The following is a 22,163-nucleotide window of genomic DNA, read 5'->3' on the forward strand; positions in this document are numbered from 1 at the left end:
ATGGGGGGGGGGCATAGATGGCCGGAGAATGGAGATCCGCCCTGGGCTGCCGCCGCCGCCGCCGCCGCCCTGCGCGAACAAGCACGTCGCCCGCGGTCGCCCTGCCTCAAAACGAAAGATAGAGCGGATGCAGCAAAAATCACTTTGGAAGGGATAACTACGAGCGCGTTAAAAAAATCCGATAACACGTGGCGCAACGGTGTCCTTGGATCAAAAAGAGATCGAACGCACGGGGCGCGACCGACGCAACGGTTCGGCCGGCGCCCCGGCCACAAACACTTCCCAAACAGGTAAGTGCCACGAGGGCCAACGGAGTGGAACAAAATCCAGAGGTTTCCTTTCCTCCTCTGAACAAATCTCAGCTTCAGTGGTGTTGTATACATACATACATTGATACCCTATACGAAACCTTATTCAAATTTATAGAATGATAAAAGTTTTCAATTCGCCCCGATGATATACTAGTAAATAACACAGTATCGAACACATGGCTCAGAACCAAATACAACCAGAAGGCGGATGATAATGAAGTGATCATCCATCGTCCTGTCGTTAGCAAGGCGGATGAAATTCCACGCACTTGCGGAAGCTCTGTGGACATTCTTTCTGGGGCACAGTGCATCCAATACTGTCAACAGACAACGGTGTCAGTTAACTGTCAGGTGTCGATGAACCTAACCTTGCGAAAATCATTTCTTCGGATTATTTCTCGTCCGTTTCCTTGGTCTAGAAAGCAGCTTGAGCATGTTATCGGTCAGGTCGAGCGGGGAGTCGTCACCCTCATCCTGGAGCTTCGTACCGGACGTTTGTGTCAACCATCCCAGCGCTTCTATCGCGGCGTCCCTCTCCGCAACCTGCTTGTTCCTCTTCGGCTTCCCGACAAACTGCATCCCTTTGAACTCCACCATGGCCCTGAACTCGTTGGTCTTGAGGTGCTTTGTCTTGTACTTTGGAGGCGTGTGGCCTGCCCTCATCAGCAAGGTCTGCAGCAGGCTCTTGGGGTTCATACCATCCTTTATGATGTTGCTTTTGCCGTCTTCGTTGTCCCGAAGCCTAGCTCTGCTCGTTTCGCGGCCGAACACAAACCTTCCTTCACATAGGTCGCCTGCAGGAAGCTCTTGTGCAGCAAATAAAATGTACTTGCCTTCCTTGTGAATGTCAAAGGTTGGGTCTTCAAGCTGGATTTGGGAAAATTGCCACATTACAAGCACAATTAGTATATACACCAGACATGGTAGACAAAAATAAGTAAATTGGATACTCAACAACTTTATTTTTAATTTCTTACTGGTGACACGTATATTATAAAGTAACACATGCTTTATATTCAGAGGTAACAACATGATAAATATTATAATCACTTTTCCCTTGTTAGCTACTAGAAATGGCAGAGGATTGTGATTTGGTACATAAAGTATCACCGAAGTTTCTTTTACTTATTATTTGCTGACTCAGACAAAATATCTTGTGAGATGAAATCTGTATAAAACCTTCCAAATTAATTGGCTGCAGCACTTTACCTTCTTCTGTACAAGTTTATCAAGTTCTTCTTTAAGTTGCAGGTAGCACTCTGACAGGCTGGGATCCATAAATAGATCAATGTAACCATCAAGCATCTTCAAATGCCCAGCCTATTACACAAGTTAGAAGGCATAGATCAGTGCAACAAAAAATGCAAAAATACAAAGACAAAGCATTTGACAGAATACTCAACATACCGCACTTCCTTTTGTAACAGCGCCACCAAATAAGATGAGTATGGAATCTGATACTCCAGTTGAATCACGGATGAAGACAGCATTTACCTTCACCTTCTCACCAAAGACCAGCCATGGATAAGGGATGGTCTGGTACTTAGCGTTCACAGAATTCTGAACAAACCTTAGTGTCAGAGTACTCAGATATCAACATGTCTGAAAGATAATGTATTAGACGGGGTGTTGGACATGAGCATTTCAGGACGCTCCTGTATGCACTTACAGCATAAACAAGAACTTGGCCATCATCCATGGTCTTGAAGGACATGGAGTTTTCCCTATGCTGCAAAGGAATGCTAAAAATTAATTGAACTGTCTTCCGTGTAATACAAATGCAATGGAAATTGTTGGCGGCTGTTTACCACAACAGATGATATCCCAGGAAAAAGCCCAGAACAAATTACACCACGAACTAATGATTGATTATGGCTCAAACTATTGTTTGTATTTGCATCAGAGTCTATCAAACCGGCGTCCTTTAAGATATAGCTGAATTGCTTTCGAAGAGAATGAATGGCTTGTAGTGTTTGAGCAGAAAGGAAATTCCTCCAACAGTACTCATAACCAGATCCTTCCCTCTCAGCATCCTTCCATCCTTCATAAGCTCGGACAAGGGCCATATGATCACTATAATCTTTCGCTGAGAATCTTGATTTTGCAGTTCCTGCCAACTAATAACAATGACAAAACTATAAGCTAAGCCTTCTTAGCTGAATGAAAAAAAAAGGCTTCGGAATGAACGGAACATAATCAATGCATAGGGCATAGCTAACAGCCACCGTGTGTACGACTGTACGTATTGGTGGTATTTAGATTTTCCTAACTTTTATCACAAAATTCATAGGTAAGAGAATCATTTCAAAACAAAAACTAGTAATTAAGATATAGTGAGGCAGTGGAAATTAAAGTCATACATCTTTCTTGTCCTGTGGCAACAGGAAAGGATCCCGAGCACTCAATCCAGCAACCACAGTAAGTATAGGGTCAATGCAACGGAAAACTGCACCCATTATAAGCATCTTCCCCAACTTCGGATCAACCGGAAGCATGGAGAGGTATCTTCCTACAAAGTTGAATATGTTTCAGTGCCAACATTTTTGCAGAGTTTGGAAGAAATCAGAATACAAGGCATACCTAGATCAGTAAGGTTCTCGTTCTCATCTAATGATCCGATCATCTTTAGGAATTCCACTGCATTTTGGACCTACATATTCATCATGTGGTCAGGAAACAAAAATGAAAAGGATAAAACTGAACCCTTTACTGCCTACTTAAAACAATAACGCATAGAGTTATAAGCCATGTAAGAGCCCAACAAATGTCAAAAGTTCCAAGATAGAACTAAATCATGTAGACGCAAAGGCAAAGAGAGAAAAGGAATGTCCAAATGCTTAATTATGATTTCAACACATACGGCTCGTGGTTCTGGAGGCTGCAAAGCAGCTGATAGAAACTCCCCAATGCTGTCAACCTGCAAACTTTTTATCTGCAAACATAGTGAATTCAAAGGAGTCCTGAGAAGCTCTGGAAGCTGGTACTCTGCAAATGCATCATATACACATCTGGGGTAGAGATGATAGCATTCTCCAGGTTGGACACGACCAGCTCTGCCCCTCCTCTGCATGAAGATATTGGGGGAAAACATGAGAATTGTAGCAAAGAACGATGACCTATAAACAAAAAGTATTGACTATTGAGTGTGATCATATCGCCCAATCAAGACTGTTACGGTCAAGATAGGTTCACTGTTATACAAAAAAATATTCATTGCTAGAAAATTTCTTTCTTGTAACCAACAATAAGTATATATTGACCACCGAAGCAGAATAAAGATGCTTTGACTAAAACAACTTCATGAAAGGAACGGGAACATTGACGTGCTTGTTGAGGCATACATTATTATTAAGCAAACAAAAGAAAATAATGGGGTGCTAAGAAGATAGGCCTTTTGACTTGATACAAACCAATGGGCTAAATTTCGTCAAGTTAAGACCACAAATGACCAGAACCCCATATTAAGGCATGCCCTCATGGCCCCGTACAGGCAAATCATATAAACATGGTAAATAGCTGGCAAAGAGACGGTCAAACATAATAACACAATGATACATAACTCGCAAAGACAAGAGTCTCACTGGTCAACATATAACATACAGAAGGGAAACATTGCTTTGAGCTATGGAAAGAAGCTGGTGCTAAAGATTACCAAAGATTTCCAAGTACGTGACATTTACCAAAGATTGAGTCGAAGAGAAAGTGCTGGTGACTAAGAGACTGAAAAATTGAAGGATTACCTGACGGGAAGAAGCCTTTGAAATCCATGAGGGGAGTAAGCAGGGAGTGTTGTTTAGAGCATCGTATGTGGTTTCCTTTGCTTTTCCACAATCCATGACGAAAACAATGTCATTTATGGTAATACTTGCTTCTGCCATGTTAGTGGCAAGTACTACCTTCCGAACATTAGGAGGTGCCTTGTCAAATATTAGCCTCTGCGGAAAAACATAATATTAAATATAGATGTGAACGGCAAATAATTATACGATGCACACAGGATGCTACGGATATAATGGTATATGCCCATCAATGAACTAGTAAACAAGGTGAATCTGTGTATATAAGATGCAATTACACAATAGAAGAGGTATCTCAGATCCAGCGAACAATTGGCATCACAAAGCAATCATTTCAATAAGAAATGCAAAATTAGGATCAATTACCTGCTCAGAAGTAGCCATGGAACCATGGCAGGCAAGCAGTAACACTCTATTTGGGTCACCCAGCAACGGATGCGCTTTTAATTGATCCTTCAAAGAGCTAATGTCATCCCATCCGGTCATAAAAACTAAAACTGCACCAGCTCGCTCTTTGCGACATATGTGGCACAGAACAGCCTCTATGAGATTAAACCCTATGCAGTCAGGATTCCAGTTTGCCAGAGAATCACGTGTCCTTGAGCCATAGGTTTCAAAGTTTGAATTTTGAAGGGCATCCTGCATATTACAGTAACAATATCTGAAGAAAGTTGAGGAATAATTGCAGTCATTAATCTCTATATAGAACAAGTACCTCAACAAGTGTAGTGATTTGATTTTTCCTCTTTCTGGGTAATAGCTGTCTCTGAGTCTTCCACACTTTATCTTGGCCATAATCGTCAAGTTGATTACTTGCTGTCATCTTATAGCCTGTCCTCTCTAATATGTCTTCCAGAAAATGCGCCCTCACTGGATGTGTGAATCCCTGAATTCAGGGGAAGAATGCAACGGACGCAAGATCACTTACACAGTTATACCAGAGGTACACAAGCTGGCAGATGAGCATTATGTATATAGAGTGACATAATTTACATTTTTTTAAATAACAACTCACAGGAATGTGGATAGTTGGCGCTCCTCCAAAATAACTTGAGAACAGTTCCGCGTTTAAAGTAGCACTCATCAATATCAACCTTAGATCGCGGCGCCGTGACAATAGGTCCTTTAGAACGATCAATAAGAAATCTGACAGACCAAAGCAATAATAATTTAATTATTGTCATGAGTTAAATGGGGAACAAAACCATCATAAGGGCAAATAATAAGGTCTTCAGACACAACCTTCATTCATCCCTCTTTCATGTATTTCATCAACAAATACATGAGACACACCATTCAAGTTTCGGTCACTCAGCAATCGCCTTAGTAAAATACCACTGGTGCAGAAAAGTAGATGTGTATCTTTTCCTCTAATTCCCTCCAATCGAACTTTGTAGCCAACCTATTAAAAAAGCTAGTGTTGTATGCCAAAAATTACAATGGATATGGGCTACAATAACAAAGGTAGCAAATCGGAAGTTCCATCTTACCGATTCACCAAGGTTTTCTCCTCTTTCGGTGGATACTCTTTCTGCAACAGCCATTGCAGATATTCTTCGTGGTTGTGTACAGATTATGTTACAAAAGGCCCCTCGGCCAGATTCTATCTCTGACTCCAACACAAATTGAGGCAACTGTGTTGTTTTTCCACACCCTGTCTCCCCAGAAATAACTATAACCTGGCATGCACAGGAATGGTCAGATAAATAGAAGGACAGAAGGGAATTGCAACACATTTTTCCACTGAGTGCACAAATCTCATAAGTTTCTCCCAGACAAGTGTACCTGATTACGTGCAATGGCTGCTAGAAGCCTTTCCTTCTCCTTGTATGCTGGGAGTGATTTCCGAAATTCTACCATCTTAGCGCCTTCAGGTGATTCCTGTTATTACAAGCAGATAAAAGCTTCATCCAATATTTCCATGAATCAGCAGCTCGCGTACAGACATATAAATGAATATATAAGAAATGGTGCAGAAGGTATTTGTAAATCATGCCTTTGTTTCTTTCCTCTAACATAAACTAAGCTGTATGCTAAAAAAATAGAAATAAAGCTATGCAGCATTCAGATACTGTGTGGATTTTATCATACCTGCCAACTTCTTTGAAAATTGCGCATCCTAAGACTCTTCCTCTGAAGGATCTTCTCCATGACCGACTCGTCCAGCAGAGGATCCTGCTTCTCATCCAAGTTCACATGCTCAGCTTTCTCAGAACCACTTTCTGTCTTGCCACTGTCTTTATCAAATGGCAAGAGCGAACGGTCAAGGTGCTCCTGCACAAATCCTTCAACCCTCCTCTGCAAGCTTAGCGGGATCACCACCTGTGTGTTTCCATGCACAGCAAACACATACACACCATTCAAATGAAACGCATTTGCAATAAGAGAAAGATGTGTGATCTTGCCATTGGACTCACCTCTCTTTGCGGGCGCTTGTCGTCCAGGTCCGGCCTGTAGTTCGGCAGCGGGACCTTGCTCGCAACAATAACCTTCCCATACAGCTCACTGTCGTCCCACAGAGGCAGCACCGCACGAAAGATTCATCAACATTTCTGTGACTGCATATGAAATTAAGAACTGGGAGAGCAGGTGAAATTACAGTACAGAACCTGTAGAGCCCCATCCTCTTGGCGAGGTTGGCGATCTGGTCATAGTCCCGGCGGTCCCTCCGGTCCCTGGATATGATCTCCTGCTCCTCCGCATTGCGCTGCAGCATGCTCAGCTTCCACCTCCACTCGTCGATGTTCGCCACCGAGGACGACGGCTGCGGTTAGCATTTGGTGTGAGAGGCAGCGAACGAGCCGAAGAAAAGGGGAAGAATTATTTTTTCTACGGGCAGCATAGATAAGATGTGCCGCCCGGCGGGAGTGGAGTATACCCGGTGGTCCTCGTACTCGTGGTCGTACTCGTCGTCGGAGAACTGCTCGACGGCGCGGCCCCCGCTGTAGCCGCAGAAGGGCCGTCGGGAGAAGGCATCCAGGCGGCGCGGGAGGAGGAGGAGAGCAGCGAGAGGGATCGGCGGCGGCGGCGGCCGGCTGAGTGGGCTAGGGAGTGGGACGAGGAGGATGCCCAGCCCGCGCCGCAAGACGCGGCGCATGCTAAGGTTGGCTGGTTGGCTGGGCTCTACTGCTGCGGCGGCGCGGGCATGGCCGGCGTCGGGGAAGGGGGGAGGAGGCGGCGGCTTGGCTCCCTCCGTTCAAGCTTGGGCTGGTCCTTCTGTGATCCACGGGGCTGCCTTACTGGGCCATAAGAAGAATGGGCGGCCTTCGGTTCTTTACGGCTCAACTGTCAAAATGGGCCTGTGCATCATTCTTCTGGAAGAAAAAAAAACTCGTTCCGGACCGTTCGCGGCTCCCGGATCACCAAACCTCTCTTGGACTCAAAAAAAAAAACATCTCTCTTCTCATAAACAAACCAAACCTCTCTTTTCCTCATAAAAAACAAAAACCTCTCCCAAATGTCTGGACCAAACTGTCCGACACTTTTAGACATCCAACGACGGTCACCATAATTGTCCGAACCGGTCATGCCATCTGAAATCCCCAAAATCAGCACCAAACTAGAGGAGGTTTGCGACAGGCCGAACGTCCGCATGTCGGATTTCGGAACCCCGGCCAACCCAAAAATCCTATCCAAAGATCTCATTCTTTCACTTCATCCAACCCCATGTGCTTTATATTCACGCTCCCAGACTCCGGCATCGTTGTTTTACCACTCCGAACGTTGCCAAGACCTTGTCGGCTCCACCCAAGTGGTCGCCCAACTTTGCCTACGCCGTCGTTCCGCCCACGATCCAGTTGCCTTTCAGGTAGCCCCGATCCATTACGGACACCACACCCGGCGAGTCTTAAACCAAAGGCATAGCCAAAAAAATTGACGCTCTCATTGTTTACTTTGAAGCAAACACGCTGGATTTGAACAAGGATTACTTCTACGAGTTCATGGATTCGCCGGATGATGATCAAACGACGATGATGAGAGCGATTCTTAAAGACACATAGCATGCGGCGGAGCATGCTCTCGACTTCAAGGGTTCGGCACCGGGACATATGATGTTGCATGACAACTACTTTCAAACGCATCTACCAAGGTGTCAGGGCCTATGATAATTACTTTAAAATTGAAGAAGGATGTCGTTAGAAACATTGGGTTCTCTGGTTACCCCAAGTGCACGACTGTTATGAGGTTGCTTTTCTATGGCATGGTCGCAAATTTGTTGGATGACTACCTCCGGATGTCTAAAAGCACATGTATCTAAGCCATGATCAAATTTCTACTGTAGAAATCAAGGTGTTTGGACCAGAGTTCTTATAAGAACCAAATGTCACATACATAACAAGGCTCATAGCACTTGAAGAATCAAGTGGGTTCCCGGGTATGCTCGGAACACTAGATTGCATGCACTGAGAATGGAAGAACTATCCATATGCTCAATGGGAGCAATACCAGGGCCATTGCAAAAAGAAAAAAAACACCGTCATTCTTGAAACAGTTGCGTCACAAAGATATTTGGCACTCTTTTCTTTGACATGCCTAGGTCTCACAGTGCATCAACGTGTTGCAAATGGTATCTTTTGTTTGCAAGGTTGTGTGCGGGGCGAAGTCCTTGCGTGCAACTATACCATAAAATGGTCATGATACAACATGGGTACTATCGTTTTGATGGTAGCTAACCTTCGTGTGTGACATTCGTCAATATCATCTATGAGCTGAGAGGTAACAAAAATATCACTTTACCCAAAACACAAGGACCTCAAAAGGATGTGGAGGGGGCATTTGAAGTCCTCCAAGGCCGTTTTGTAGTTGTTCGCAGACCTGCTAAACTATGAGAATGCAGAGACATTGTGGTAGGCGATGACAACTTTGTGCGGTCATGTGCAACATGGTTGTGGAAGATGAGGGCGAGGGAGTTCGCCAAGGTCTGGAATTTCAAGACATGGGTGAATGCAAAGCTTTTCTTGTGGAGCAGAATTCGACGACGTTTCATGATTTTCTCCAAGTGCGTCATCAGTTTCTTAGTCGAGGAAATCATGTGCAGTTTCATAATGATTTGATCGAGCATCTGTGGGCATTTCATATTGATAAATAAAACATTTATCCGAATAAGTTAAATTCAAGTCTGAACTATTTTATTACAAAAATTTGTGTTTGAATTGTAATTTTTATGTTTGAATTATTGTTGCACTGAAATATCCATCTTTCTATTATCAAAGAATTGTGATATTTATTTATTTATTATTTTTCAATACTCTAGGCATAGGAAAAATAACTGAGTGGCCCGACACTAGATGAGTAGGGTTGGGTGGCCGATGTCTTTCCCGCTATCCGCAGACACATTTAGTGCCATGTGGTTCCGCGTTGGAGTTGCCCTTATCTTACTTTGCAACATATAAAATTGTTGAGGCGACGGAGAAAACCAAAGAAAATGTCTGCCTTTCTTAATTAAGATATGATATTGTAGCACGATATCTCTCACCACATATTTAGATATATCTAGTTACTAGAAATAGAACTAAGAGATAACCCATTGTATATATATTTGTATTGTTATCTCTAAATTGCATCTTAGAGTTAAAATAAAATCGCCTGTCAACCACTGTATATGACTTTAGGGCATTTTTATTACTCAAAGGAGCCTATTTAAAGAAAACATATTAGGATGTGTTATAAGATGGTCTTATCTCGCGTCACCCACATATCTGAATAAGTTTACAGTGGGATTGTTTGTTATTGTTATGTCTAATATTTTTTGGAATTAATGAGCTCAAAGACCCCAAATTTCACTGCTTATGAAATTGACAAAACATCATTCTGCTCTCACATCTTCATCTATTAGACGACACACAAGCATATCATTTGTACAGCCCACACAAAAAAAACATGCACAAAATAGGAAATCCAAGACATAGTTCTAGTTGAAAAACTCTTACAACTCCAAGCCATACATCTAAAACAGGGAAATCACATAAACGAAAGTATGCACGACAACTGCTTAGATCATCAAAGGCTCAAAGAGCCATCCCAGAGCTTTTTGGTCTTTCATCTTTCAACCCTGTGCACACATGGTGCCCAGCCAAAACTCTTGTGGGACAGTTTAGTTGCCACCAAAAGTAACCTACTCTATTCATGTCACATATAAAACCCCGATAATTAATGATTGCATTATCCTATATTTGTGGGGTGAAGGTAACCTCTTTTTTCTTCATATACTTGTCTCTCTTCCAACTCAACAATTATATTTGGTGGCACTCCTGCTCTTATATGCATGTTTTTTAGTACTATGCATAGACTCAGATCTTTGGAAGGAAAAAAAAGAATGTCCAAGATGCCATAATTCTGATTTTTTTTAAATCAATACTATCAAGTAAGGCTTCTAAAATTTGATTACAAACATGTCCAAGATGCCATGTTTTCAGGAATTGATGGGACCAGTAACCTAGCCACAAACATGAATCCCTAAACCATACTCCCTCCGTCCGGATTTATTGGGCTTCTTAGCCAAATCTGCAGGACCAAAGGAGCCTCGTATGAAGAGATCCTACTCCAATAATTAGCAGGCGTTAATTATTACCGAGCATTTTGGAAAGCACAAAGTTAATTCCCCTCCTTTGGGCTACGCAGGGACGCATGCACATGCATTAATCCCAGCCGCATGGGCCCATGCATGCCCAATCAAAAAAGGATGGAAATGCATGGATTGGCTAGTCTAGCCAGGCTGTTCCATTTTAATTGCACCAACCTGTAATTACGTTAGTTTCTCTTGTCAAGAATCGAGGAACGACTCATTGGTTCCATTTACAGGCCTCAGAAACAGGGACGCGCTAGTGTTGCTAAGAGGCACAATAAACCCGGACGGAGGAAGTACTAGCAAAGGCTCATTTAGACCATTTAGTTGTCAGCCGGTCCTTTTCGTGTTCTTCAATGCTCATGAAACTAGGATGGGTGGGTGCGCGCCCGCACATGAGGATGGGGCAGATCTTTTAATATCCACCGAGCTTCAATTAGTTTCGTTCTGTATCACTGAAGTTTTATTCGCAAAAAGAAAAGCTCTCGCTCCGACCCAAAATTTCAGTTCAAAAATTGAACTAAAACCACGACACTTAATTTTGGACCGGAGGAAGTATATACTAAAGTTTATATACGACACTTGTTTTACAGAAAGACTGTTTGGCTTGGTGCAGAAAATTGGCTACCAACATAACTGGCCAACCATTCGAAACTAGTCCCCCCGTTACAAAACCATCTTTTGGGCAAATTTTGGAGCTGCCAAATGTTAGCACGTACTACGGTGAAAAGCAAAGCTGGCCAGCTAACAACCATTGGCCTGTGTTTGTTCTCACCTTGCTTGGAGAAGGTGGGCGCTCTTCAACGTGACGGATGCTAGCAAAGCAGAAGGGCAAAAGATAAGAGGATGAGGTCCATCATCTCTGTCTGTCGTGCCAAATGAGGGATTATCGTTGGCAAACCAGATAGGCATGTTTTGTTTTGGCTTTTCATTACGGGTGAGCAGTCGCTGCGGCCGATAGCAACGGGGGGCGGCACGAAAGCCATCTGCCAAAAGGAAAGCAAAGAATTGAATCGTGATCACCAAAAAAGAGAAGGAAAGAATTGAAAGCCGGGGCCACCCAGCAGCGAGAGGGCGCAGAGGGAGCGAACGCACGCACGCAAGCCGCACATGCTCGACGACGGAACGGAAGGTTCTGTCACCATTCCGTTGCGGGGGCAGAGAGAGAGAGAGAGAGATTGACGGATCATGAGGACCGAGCTGTCCGTGGGCCTGGGCAACCACCGCCACCACCATCGCGACGCTTGACCGAATCAAATCGAAACCAGTGGCCCCGCGCGCGCCCGTCCTCCCCCTCAGACTAGACTAGTCCCCTCGGCCCACCGTAGCCTAAACCAAACAGACCCCCCACCGGAGTAGACTGGACCAGCCGATGCCGCGTCATTATTGGGTCGCTAATCACTTTTGTTTAGGGAGCGCTAATCACCTTTTAAGGAGCGCTAATAGTATACTAGACTAGTAGTCGTAGAGTACAGGTCAGGGGAGGTGGCGCCGCCGCGAAGCAAACTCAGCACGCCAGCATGTCGCCCGAGTAAGACCCGCCTCCCGAATTGACCCTCCTGCCCCTCGCTCCCCCGCCCAGCCCCCCGCCCGCCCACGCTCCCAGGCGAGGGCGAAACGGGCATCCCGCTCGGGGGCCCAGTGGTGGTACTATCGACCCGGCCTTTTTTCTCGGCGACCAACGCACGCACGCGAGCGAGCTGCTCGAGGGAGAGAAAAGTAGCCAGCCAGCCAGCCAGCCAGCAGACAGAGGCAGCGGCGAGAGCGAGCACAGCCGCGGAGACAGACAGACGCACGCACGCCACGCCATTACAAATCGCCCCCAGCGAGCGAGCCGAGCACCAAACCCTACCCAACCTCCACCTGCCAGCCAGCCCTCCCGCGGATCCCCGCCCTCGGCTCGCGTCTCGTCTCGCCGGTCTTTTTTTCTCTCCCGCCGCCGCGCCATGGAGGTGAGTGATTTTTGCCGCTCTTGCTTTTCCGTGCGGCGCCGTCGTCGTTGTTTTTCGGAGTGTGTCGGTCGCTGACGGGCCGTGGGTTGTGGTTGCAGGAGGGGAGGAGGGGGACGAGGACGGTGCGGGTGCGGAACATCTCAGATCTGGCCGGGGAGAGGGAGGTGCGCGAGTTCTTCTCCTTCTCCGGCGAAATCGACCACGTCGACATCAGGCCGTGAGCGCCCGCTCCCTTCCTTCCTGAATTCCCCTCCCCACTTGTGTCCCGTCTGTCTAACCGCATTGCGATTCTGGGCTTGCTGCTGCAGTGACGGGGCGGCGGCGGGGAGGACGGCCTACGTCACCTTCAAGGACGCCAAGGCCCTGGAGATCGCGCTGCTGCTCTCGGTATGTATGGCCTTGCCCAATCATCCGATGCTTACTTTCGTCTGCGCAATCTGGTTGTGCTGCTGTTGTCAATTGCTATCTACAATGAATGATTTCGTGTGCTGTCAATGTCAATGTCATCGTGAACTGTAAATAGTGTGGTAGGTATACGCAGCTGTTATGGCTTTTGCATTGGACCTAATTTTTTCCCCATCGATATCAGTATTGAAGTGTGTTTTTCTGGAAAGGAAATTTATCTCCATGATAAATTGCACTTGGGGACAGTTGACATGGATGTAGAAATTAGGAGGAATAGAAATCTTTCACTCTAATCGTTTTGCCCTCTTGTGGCATTCTGTTTGCACTGTGAGCTTTTTTCACAATAGATGAACATGACCAAACTTAGGAAGGAATTGGAAACCACATTTGAATTTCATTGCTTTTAAATCATTTGGTAAGATATGCTGTATTGTCATGTCCATCAACTGGCAATATGATGGAATGGCAGTTGACACCGCTACTTGTTTGTTTGTAAAATCTGTAGAGGCCATTGACCATGTTTGAGTAAAGAAGAAGGAAATTAGTATTTTAATAATGGCTGCTTTGATTGCCACAGAAGTGTGCTGCATAATATACTACGAGTTTGCCGTTGCAATTCTTTGACTTCGTGATCTTTTTTTGTCCTTTGAAGTAACTAGCATGCCAGTCATTTCTTTATGTGCACATGTCCTTGCTCCAATCAAGGGGCCTTCCAGGTTGACAGGTCTCCAGTGAATTTTTGTAGTTGTATATTAGCTCTGTGTCTATTTCACTGTTTTACACATCACCACGTTCCATATATCTGCATAACTGCAAAACAAATAAATGTTGATAAGCTTCCCCATGCATGATAGTGTGAAACATTATAAATAATATATATTCTATTTCTTTTTCAGGGAGCAACAATTGTGGATCGAGTTGTGAACATAACCTCTGCTGAAGATTACATCTACATCCCTGTTAATGAACAGGTGCACTATTCAACGAATTAATGTTACATAAATGGCAGTACTCTATTCGTCCTTTTTTCATAGAGAGGTCCATTTTGAAATCATGCAGCAACTTGTGGTGAATGAGGCGACAAGTACAGCTCCTACTGCAGATTTGGAACAACCTACTGAGGTGCCTTTGAATTCCAGTACATTTATGTTTCTTTCGTTTCTCTTTGTAATATCACCTACACCCCATCAATCACGGGCCACTGTGTGGAAATCTGCCCCAAATAAAAATGAGAAAAATGAGAACTTTGGTTTATCTGCTTATATGTTACTGTAGTGGATCATCCTTGTTACTGATTACTCAAGTATGACCCTACCATGTAGGCCAACACAAGCCCCACTAGTGTTTATGCCAGCAAGGCTCATGATGTCATGACAACTGTCATCGCAAGGGGTTCAGCAATTCGACAAGATGCTGTGAACAAAGCTAAATCATTTGACGAGAAGCATCAGTTAAGGGCTAATGCATCAGCTAGGATCAGTTCCTTTGATAGGCGTGTTGGCCTTTCAGAGAAGTTAAATACTGGGATATCAGTCGTAAATGAAAAGGTGAAGACTGTGGACCAAAGGTTACATGTTTCTGACAAAACAATGGCTGCTTTGCTGGCTGCAGAGCGCAAGCTAAACGATACAGGCTCTGCTGTGAAAACTAACAGGTCTCTTCTTTTACATACCTTTGCCATTGTTCACTTAATCAATTTGATGTGTGTTTTTATATCAGCTCGCGATTTACCTATGTCCTGTATGGCTGATCCTTCGCCCTCATTTCCCCTGCTTGTAGGTATGTGTCTGCTGGAACAAGCTGGCTGAATGGTGCCTTCAGCAAGGTTGCCAAGGCTGGTCATGTTGCTGGCTCAAGAACAAGAGAAAAGTTCCAGATAGCTGTGTCAAATATATCAGCCAAAGTAAGTCAGTAATAAATTTTACGGGAAATTTATGACCAGAAAGATAAGCAGTGTTATTAAAGACATGTAGCAATTCTAAGAGCTGCCTTCTGCACTATTTCTTGTTGTCTAAACTGTGACGAAGCAGAACTTTATTTGCATTATTGCTGTTATAACCAGTATGCCCAATAGCATACCATTGCACCATCCTGCTGCTGCCAGCGCACAGGTGATTCAACTTTGGGAGCTAACCGATCATAGTTCTAAACTTCAAGCATTACACGCAATTTGTTTCCATTAGGTGCTACCCTGTTCTCCTGAACAAATGTGCTTTTTTTTTGCGACTGGAACAAATGTGCTTTTGAAAAGCCATTTTTAAGTGAATCCACCATATGCACATTTTTTTTCTCTCTAGGATATATTTTGTCAAAAACAGTGTGGTTTATTTGCAAGCTTATTTGTGTCACAACACTGTTTGTTGCTTCTCATGCTCTAATTCAATGTTTTTCCCTCTTTTGCTGAAATAGGGGCCAGCTGTCGTTGCTTGAGTTTGTTCTGGAGCTCCTCTTCCTGGGGAAAATCTGTTGGAAACCTTGAGCAAGCACCTTCTGTTGGTTGTGTCATCAAGCTGTGGCTTGTAACTGTGTATTTCTCTGTTTTTTTTTTCTTCTTCTTTGAGGAGGTTTTAACTTTCAGGGAGTTTGTCAGATTTGGTACATAGAGGATCTAAATTTTCTTTAGAATTTTAGAACCACTATTCTTTTTAGTGTCGGTGTTCAATTGATTATAGGTGGCAGTGGCACTTTGGACCATGTTTGGTGTGGTTTCATGATTGTCATTGATGGCCCATGTGTCATGTTTCTGCTTCTGCAGAAATTGTCACTCAAATTGAGTAATTTGGAACATATGGAACTGCAATGCTTCTTTGTGTACACATTCATCTTATGCAGTTAGTATGCATTTAAGTTTCAGTGCAAGCATGTCATATTTACGATATATTTTGTGATTATTAATTTGATTAGATTGCTTTGGAACAACACACCATTTTTCTTCTGCTCCAGTAATCTGTCACATTCAGATCGTTATGAACTTAGTGCACCCTTCCTTTTGAATGCTTACAGTAGTGTGAACTTATTAGTAAAGAGTGCTCAACTGCCCATGCATAATAAGTTTCTTCGAATAAGTACTCAATCCGATGTGGCAATTATGTACTTATTCCTTCCAGTTGCCGCCCTTATTCGTTCTCTTGTGTTTTCTAAGTTTGCGGCAGCGTTCTGCTGAATTAACGATGGTTGCAACGGATTATCGATATGCATTTGTTTTTTAGTTGTTGGGGACAGGTAACCAGTGTAAAAAGGGAAAAATGGAAGTCCAACGTCGATCTTGTTGGCTTAGAGTATCTCTAGCAGACCCCTTATATCCCACTAAACTGTAAAATAACCATCAATTTTCAAAACAACCATCAATTTTCAGTTTTGAACGGAAAAAGTAGCCCGAACAGACATCTTATACACCTTTGACCTTTAATTTATTTTAAGGGGTGCGGTAAAAAGCTCCCACGATGCAAAAACATAGTTTCCGCGTTAGTTTCTACGGTGCCCTGTATTAGGAGAAAGCAGTTGGCGGGAACCCAACTGCTACGGAAACATCTCCATGACCCGTCCGTGCCGCCACGGACGTCGGCCACCCGTCCCCGGCCGCCGCCCGCTGCCCGCAACAAAGGAGCTAGCTAGATAGCTACCAGGAGCTAGCTGCGGCGATGAAGGAGCTAGCTCAGCGGTGATGGACACTCGAGGCGCTTCGTGCGAGCCGTCCTTAGACGCTGGCGGCTACGGTATTTGGCCGCTTCGTGCGCTGTTCGCCGGCTTCGTAGGAGCGAGTTAACTGACCGTGGACACGGACAAGAGAAAGAAGAAGACGTGGGAAATAAAAATTTAAACAAATATTCGGTTTTACAGTTTAAGTGTGAGGGGTCTGTTCGGCCGCAGCTCAAACCGACCATAAAACGCATTTTCCGCGAACTGAAAACGGCGCGTTTTCAGTTTCGTGGTCTAAGGGTCTGCTAGAGATGCTCTTATGCGCGCCTGAGTAACCACAAGCCAGCCACAACGAAAATGGCCCCGACCACTTCAGACTTCAGCACCCACACCAGCAAGAACCACCCATATCGATACCCCGCCGCCGTTGTAGAGGCGACCGATGAGGGTTGACGCCGGCAAACATCTCCATCGTCCAGTCCTTGCTTGAGCGAGCCAAGGGCGCGCCTGTGAAGATAGCCAACGTATCCGTGCGAGCTAGCTTCCTTCTAGGGTCTGTTTATCCGGAAAAAAAGAAGGCATGTTTCGCCACACGTCCCCAGGTGTGTGTTCGGACCGTCCCATATTCGCGGGTATCTGGTTGGATGGCTAATTTTGGTCCGGGCAATGACCATACTCTGTCCGCTGAAATGCTTGAGAAGAAGGATTTGAGCGGTCCGATTGCTGGTGCTCTCACCATAACAATATGACATAATTAAAAAAAATGGATTACAATATGACACATCCAGCCTGGGTCAACTACGGGGTTGTGTGGTGACAGCGTGCTGCTGAAATAACAATGTTTTTTTTAGAGAAGGCCGTCATGACTAGCTTTATTAACTTAGATAGGAATTACATCATCCATAAGTTTTGAAATTAGACATCCTGACCATTCATTCGTCCATGTACTAGAAGTCTTATTACAAAAACTATAATTGGCTAGCACATGAGCCACTTGATTTGAATTACGAAAGCAATGCTTAAATTTGACCTTCCCAATCAAAACTGAAACATCCACACATTCAGCAAAAATTGCAGCAGCTTCATCCCACCATCTTGATTGCCCCTCACATGCTTCAATCACGATCAATGAATCCGATTCCGCCTCAACTCGTGGGAATCCCAAAAAAGTTTGCAAAGTTTAGTCCATCCCTCAATGCTTGGGCTTCAGTGGTAACCACGCTAGAAGCATAAGGAATGAAAATACATTGTGCTGCTAGAAAGATCCCTCTATCATCTCTAATCACCGCTGCTGTGGCACCAGCACCTTCTTTAGCATGAAAGGCAGCGTCTACATTCAGCTTTACAAATTTGGGGTCAGGTTTCTTCCATCTCTCTTGCACAACTGAACTCTTCTTTACGTTAGCCTGCTAAAAATTGTTAGCAATAGCAAGGATAGACATAGGCCATTTAAACGGTGGTGGAGGAGAGCCACCGTGAGTAAATTGGCGCCCGATCCACCATATGTACCAGCCCCCGTCCGAACTACTTGCTTGATATTCAGACTTGGTTTCAGCGGGACCATGCTTGTTGGGGCTATCAGAAAATGTTCTAGGATCACAGATCCTGAGCGATCTACAATCTTTGCCTCATTAATAACGTATGAGATACCAAGACGACTCCAAAGCTTGGTCGCATGTACACAATCGAACAAAAGGTGCTTTACATCCTCAGCCCCGTGATGGCATATCGGACATGATCCATCTGTACCCACTTGCCTGTTGGCGAGTATAGATTTTAGGGGTAAAATTCCATGCAGAGCTCGCCAGCCAAAAATTTGAATTTTACGTGGTATTTGAAGCTTCCAAAGGATGCTCCATACTATTATAAATTTTAGGGGTGCTGGACCTCCCTGGCTGCGATAATATATTCGCTTGTGCTCTGTAAGTATGTGTCCACTGTGTATGATAAGCAGAACGAACAGAGAAAATTCCTTTTCGGTCCGGATGCCAAGCTATGAAGTCATCAAAAGCGCTGTAATTCAGTGGTATTTCCATGATCCTGCATACATCTACAGGGTTGAAAATAGTTCTAAGCAATGCTTTATCCCAGTTACCACTCGTGGGATCAACTAGATCATTGACAGTATCTAGGATGCTATGACCTCGCGGAGATATAACCTTCCTGTCAGCACTTCCTGGAATCCAAGGGTCGCTCCAAATGTTTACATTTCCCCCCTACCAATAAGCCATATATACCCTAGCTTAAAAGTTTCCAAACCCTTCATGATACTTTGCCAAGTGGAAGAAGCACCATTTTTCAGAATGGCTTGCAGCTGTAAGCTTCCATTAGGGTAATATTTTGCCTTTAGCACTCTTGCACACAATGATTCTGGGTTAGTAAGGAGTCTCCAACATTGTTTAGAAAGCATTGCCAAATTAAAAGAATATAGGTCTCGAAAACCCATTCCACCTTCACTTTTAGAAATAACAATGGTTAGATTGGATCATGGACGTCGACGCGCATATTTTATGGGTTAGTTCTTGGGCAGGTAACCAGCATCGATCCTTTTGCTTTACTCGAACGCGCGCTCCGAGTAACTAACTAGAAGCCACAATCAGTAGCCAAGTTAGTACCACTCTCCAAGAAAGAACATGGCCTCTACCACTAGCAGTAGCAGCACGACGAGCAGCAGCCAGAAGCTGCGTGTCCTGCTCATCCCCTTCTTCGCGACCAGCCACATCGAGCCCTTCACCGACCTCGCCCTGCGCCTGGCCGCGGCGGCTGACCCCGGCGCCGCCGTAGAGGCGACCGTCGCCGTCACGCCGGCGAACGTCCCCATCGTCCGCTCCTTGCTCGAGAGGCGTACGCATGACGCAGCCGGATCTGAGGGCACGCCCGTCAAGATAGCGACGTACCCGTTCCCGGCCGTGGACGGCCTCCCGGGGGGCGTCGAGAACCTCGGCAAGGCCGCCCCCGCCGACTCGTGGCGCATCGACGCCGCCGCCGTCAGCGACGCCCTGATGCGCCCCGCGCAGGAGGCGCTCATCAGGGAGCAGTCCCCGGACGCGCTCGTCACCGACCTGCACTTCGTCTGGAACGTCCGCGTCGCCGAGGAGCTTGGCGTGCCGTGCGTCAGGTTCAGCGTCATCGGCGCCTTCTCGTCGCTCGCCATGCGCCACCTCGAGCTCCTTGCCCCGGACGTCGCCGGCGGCGACCCCGACCCCGACGTCGTCGCCGTGGTCCCTCGGTTTCCGGGCCCTCCGTTACGGATACCGAGGACCGAGCTGCCGGAGTTCCTGAGGAGGAAAAAGGAGGTCGATTGCTCCACGACAAACCCCTTCTACGCGGCGCAAGCCGACTGCTTCGGCCTCGCCATCAACACATTCTCGGACCTGGAGCAACACTACAGCGAGATGAACATGCGCGAAGGCTACGTGAAGCGCGCCTACTTCCTAGGGCCTGTCTCGCCGCGGCCATCACCGGCAGCCGTGGGCGCCGGCGGCGGCGGTGGCTGCATCGACTGGCTTGACTCGAAACCAGGCCGCTCGGTGGTGTACGTGTGCTTCGGCAGCTTCGCGCCCGTCTCGGACGCCCAGCTGCGCGAGCTGGCTCTCGGGCTGGAGGCCTCGGGAAGGCCGTTCCTGTGGGTGGTGAGGGCGGAGAAGTGGACTCCGCCGGAGGGATGGGAGGAGCGTGTCGAAGACAGGGGGCTGATGGTCACCACCTGGGCCCCGCAGACGGCTATACTGGGGCACCAGGCGGTGGGCGCGTTCGTGACCCACTGCGGGTGGAACTCGGTGCTGGAGACGGTGGCGGCGGGCGTGCCGGTGCTGACATGGCCGCTGGTGTTCGAGCAGTTCATCACCGAGAAGCTGGTCACGGAGGTCCTCGGGATCTGCGTTTTGATTTTCGGCCGAAAAAAATGAATTTCGGCCGAATTTCGGCCGTCTCGCTAGGGCCCGATATATGGGCCTATCGGCCGAATAATTTGGCCCAGTTTAAATTTTTTTTGCCCGGCCCAGCTTCGAGAGCCTTCCAGTTAGGCTTCCGCTGAGACAAAACCACGAACCCACGCTACCTAACCCTAAATCGCTCTTTCCATGTCCGTCCTCCTGTGTGCGGCGCCGCCGCTGCGCACAGGCCACATCTCCTCGCCCTCCTCGACATCTCCGGCCAAGGCGCTCACTTCTCCGGCCCTCCTCCACATCTCCTCGCCTCCACCCCATCCACTTCCTGTCGAAGACTGCGGCAACGGAGCTCGGCGGCTGCGGCCCTTCTCCAAGACTGCAGCATGGTGCTCGGCGGCTGCGGCAACGGAGCTGATGGAGCGCGAGCCGACCAGTTCAACGGAGGCAGTAGCACGGGGCAGCGGCAGCAGCATGGAGGGCGTCCGCTTGACTGGAAAGGTACAAATGTTCTTGATGCAGTTTCAGTACGTGTATGCAGTTTCAGTTCTTGAGCAATTTCAGATCGATGTTGCTTTGTTTCTTGGTTATAATCTGTGTCTGCTTGTGCTGCTTTAGATTTAGGAGAGGTCCCTGGTAAATGGCTCGGCAAATGCATATATCATACGGGGTTAAGAAAAAGTGAGTCTTGATGAGTTGAACGTACAACAGTGAGATTATTAATCTGAAATATACATGCATCTGGTAGTCACCAAGGAGTCTCACAATGTTTTGGTTTGGTATACAATCTGAAACACACATGCATCTGGTATTCACTAAGGATGCTCACGATCTGGTACTATTTATTTTGGTCCAACAAAAAAGTGGGTTACAAACGTTATTCTGAACATCCTAAAATATATAATCGTTCCATAGATCTGGGGTGTGTGCTTGTTTTTGAGCTGTTGAGATGATGCTTGTGTGCAATATTAAAGTTTTTTTCATCACCTCCAACCACTCGCTTGTATGTTTGCAGAAGCATCTCATGTTTGAATTGATCATTTATTTAGATCTACAGTACGTCCAATAATAATTCAGTTGTGTTGTGTATTTAACTAAGTAGATGTTGACCGATGGTTAATTTCAATGTTCAGCGGTACCATTAAGTGGTGGTTCTAGAACTAAGCTTCGCAGTATCTTTCTCAAGAATAGATTATTATTTTTGACTTGTCTTTTTGGCAAACTAGAGCATCAGGTTGTATTTAAATTACTTATTCCTTAGTATCTAAACTAGAGCATTAAGCTGTACTGTTTTTGTTCCTCATTCATGTGAGGACACCCAAGTAAGCAAGGGTTGCTTCTCTAGTTACCTACTCTTCATAACTGACCGTTGTTCTTTTGTCATGTGATTTTGAAGAGAATGTATTTGTTGATAGTGAGAGTGAGGATAATGATGGGGTGAGTGAGGATGGGGAAGATGCTCCATCCATGCATGATCAGCAAGAGGCGCAAATGCAAGTGGAAAAAGAGACACAAATTCAAGTGGAAAAGGACGCACCTCCAAGAGATGGCAATTTGGAGACCCGTAGATCTGTACGGCTTGTCAAGAAGAAGACCAAGGGCATCAA

General features: G+C 45.8%; 3 protein-coding genes across 3 annotated transcripts; 2 read left to right on the forward strand and 1 right to left on the reverse strand.

Moving 5' to 3' along the window:
• Positions 1-390: 390 nt before the first annotated feature.
• On the reverse strand, positions 391-7,310 carry LOC119311814 (DExH-box ATP-dependent RNA helicase DExH3-like). The gene is made up of 19 exons (XM_037587517.1): positions 6,987-7,310; positions 6,718-6,872; positions 6,526-6,613; positions 6,200-6,430; positions 5,894-5,989; positions 5,599-5,787; positions 5,351-5,510; positions 5,124-5,254; positions 4,824-4,994; positions 4,475-4,747; positions 4,052-4,246; positions 3,172-3,375; positions 2,892-2,961; positions 2,672-2,820; positions 2,120-2,428; positions 1,981-2,040; positions 1,719-1,871; positions 1,521-1,631; positions 391-1,178 (listed from the first exon to the last, which is right to left on the reverse strand). Exons 1-19 carry the CDS (start codon positions 7,203-7,205, stop codon positions 690-692), a joined length of 3,453 nt encoding a protein of 1,150 aa, XP_037443414.1. The 5' UTR covers positions 7,206-7,310; the 3' UTR covers positions 391-689.
• Positions 7,311-12,379: 5,069 nt separating this feature from the next.
• LOC119311815 (binding partner of ACD11 1-like) lies at positions 12,380-15,874 on the forward strand. The gene is made up of 8 exons (XM_037587518.1): positions 12,380-12,625; positions 12,724-12,842; positions 12,934-13,012; positions 13,927-14,001; positions 14,090-14,152; positions 14,353-14,684; positions 14,810-14,933; positions 15,440-15,874. The coding sequence occupies exons 1-8, from the start codon at positions 12,620-12,622 to the stop codon at positions 15,458-15,460; spliced, it is 819 nt and encodes a 272-aa protein (XP_037443415.1). The 5' UTR covers positions 12,380-12,619; the 3' UTR covers positions 15,461-15,874.
• Positions 15,875-19,302: 3,428 nt separating this feature from the next.
• Positions 19,303-22,151, forward strand: LOC119311816 (UDP-glucose flavonoid 3-O-glucosyltransferase 7-like). Its single transcript, XM_037587520.1, has 2 exons — positions 19,303-21,057; positions 21,953-22,151. Exon 1 carries the CDS (start codon positions 19,303-19,305, stop codon positions 20,575-20,577), a length of 1,275 nt encoding a protein of 424 aa, XP_037443417.1. The 3' UTR covers positions 20,578-21,057; positions 21,953-22,151.
• The last annotated feature ends 12 nt before the right edge of the window (positions 22,152-22,163 follow it).

Source organism: Triticum dicoccoides, chromosome 5B (genome assembly GCF_002162155.2).
Source record: "Triticum dicoccoides isolate Atlit2015 ecotype Zavitan chromosome 5B, WEW_v2.0, whole genome shotgun sequence".
In the NCBI taxonomy this organism is placed as follows: Eukaryota; Viridiplantae; Streptophyta; class Magnoliopsida; order Poales; family Poaceae; genus Triticum; species Triticum dicoccoides.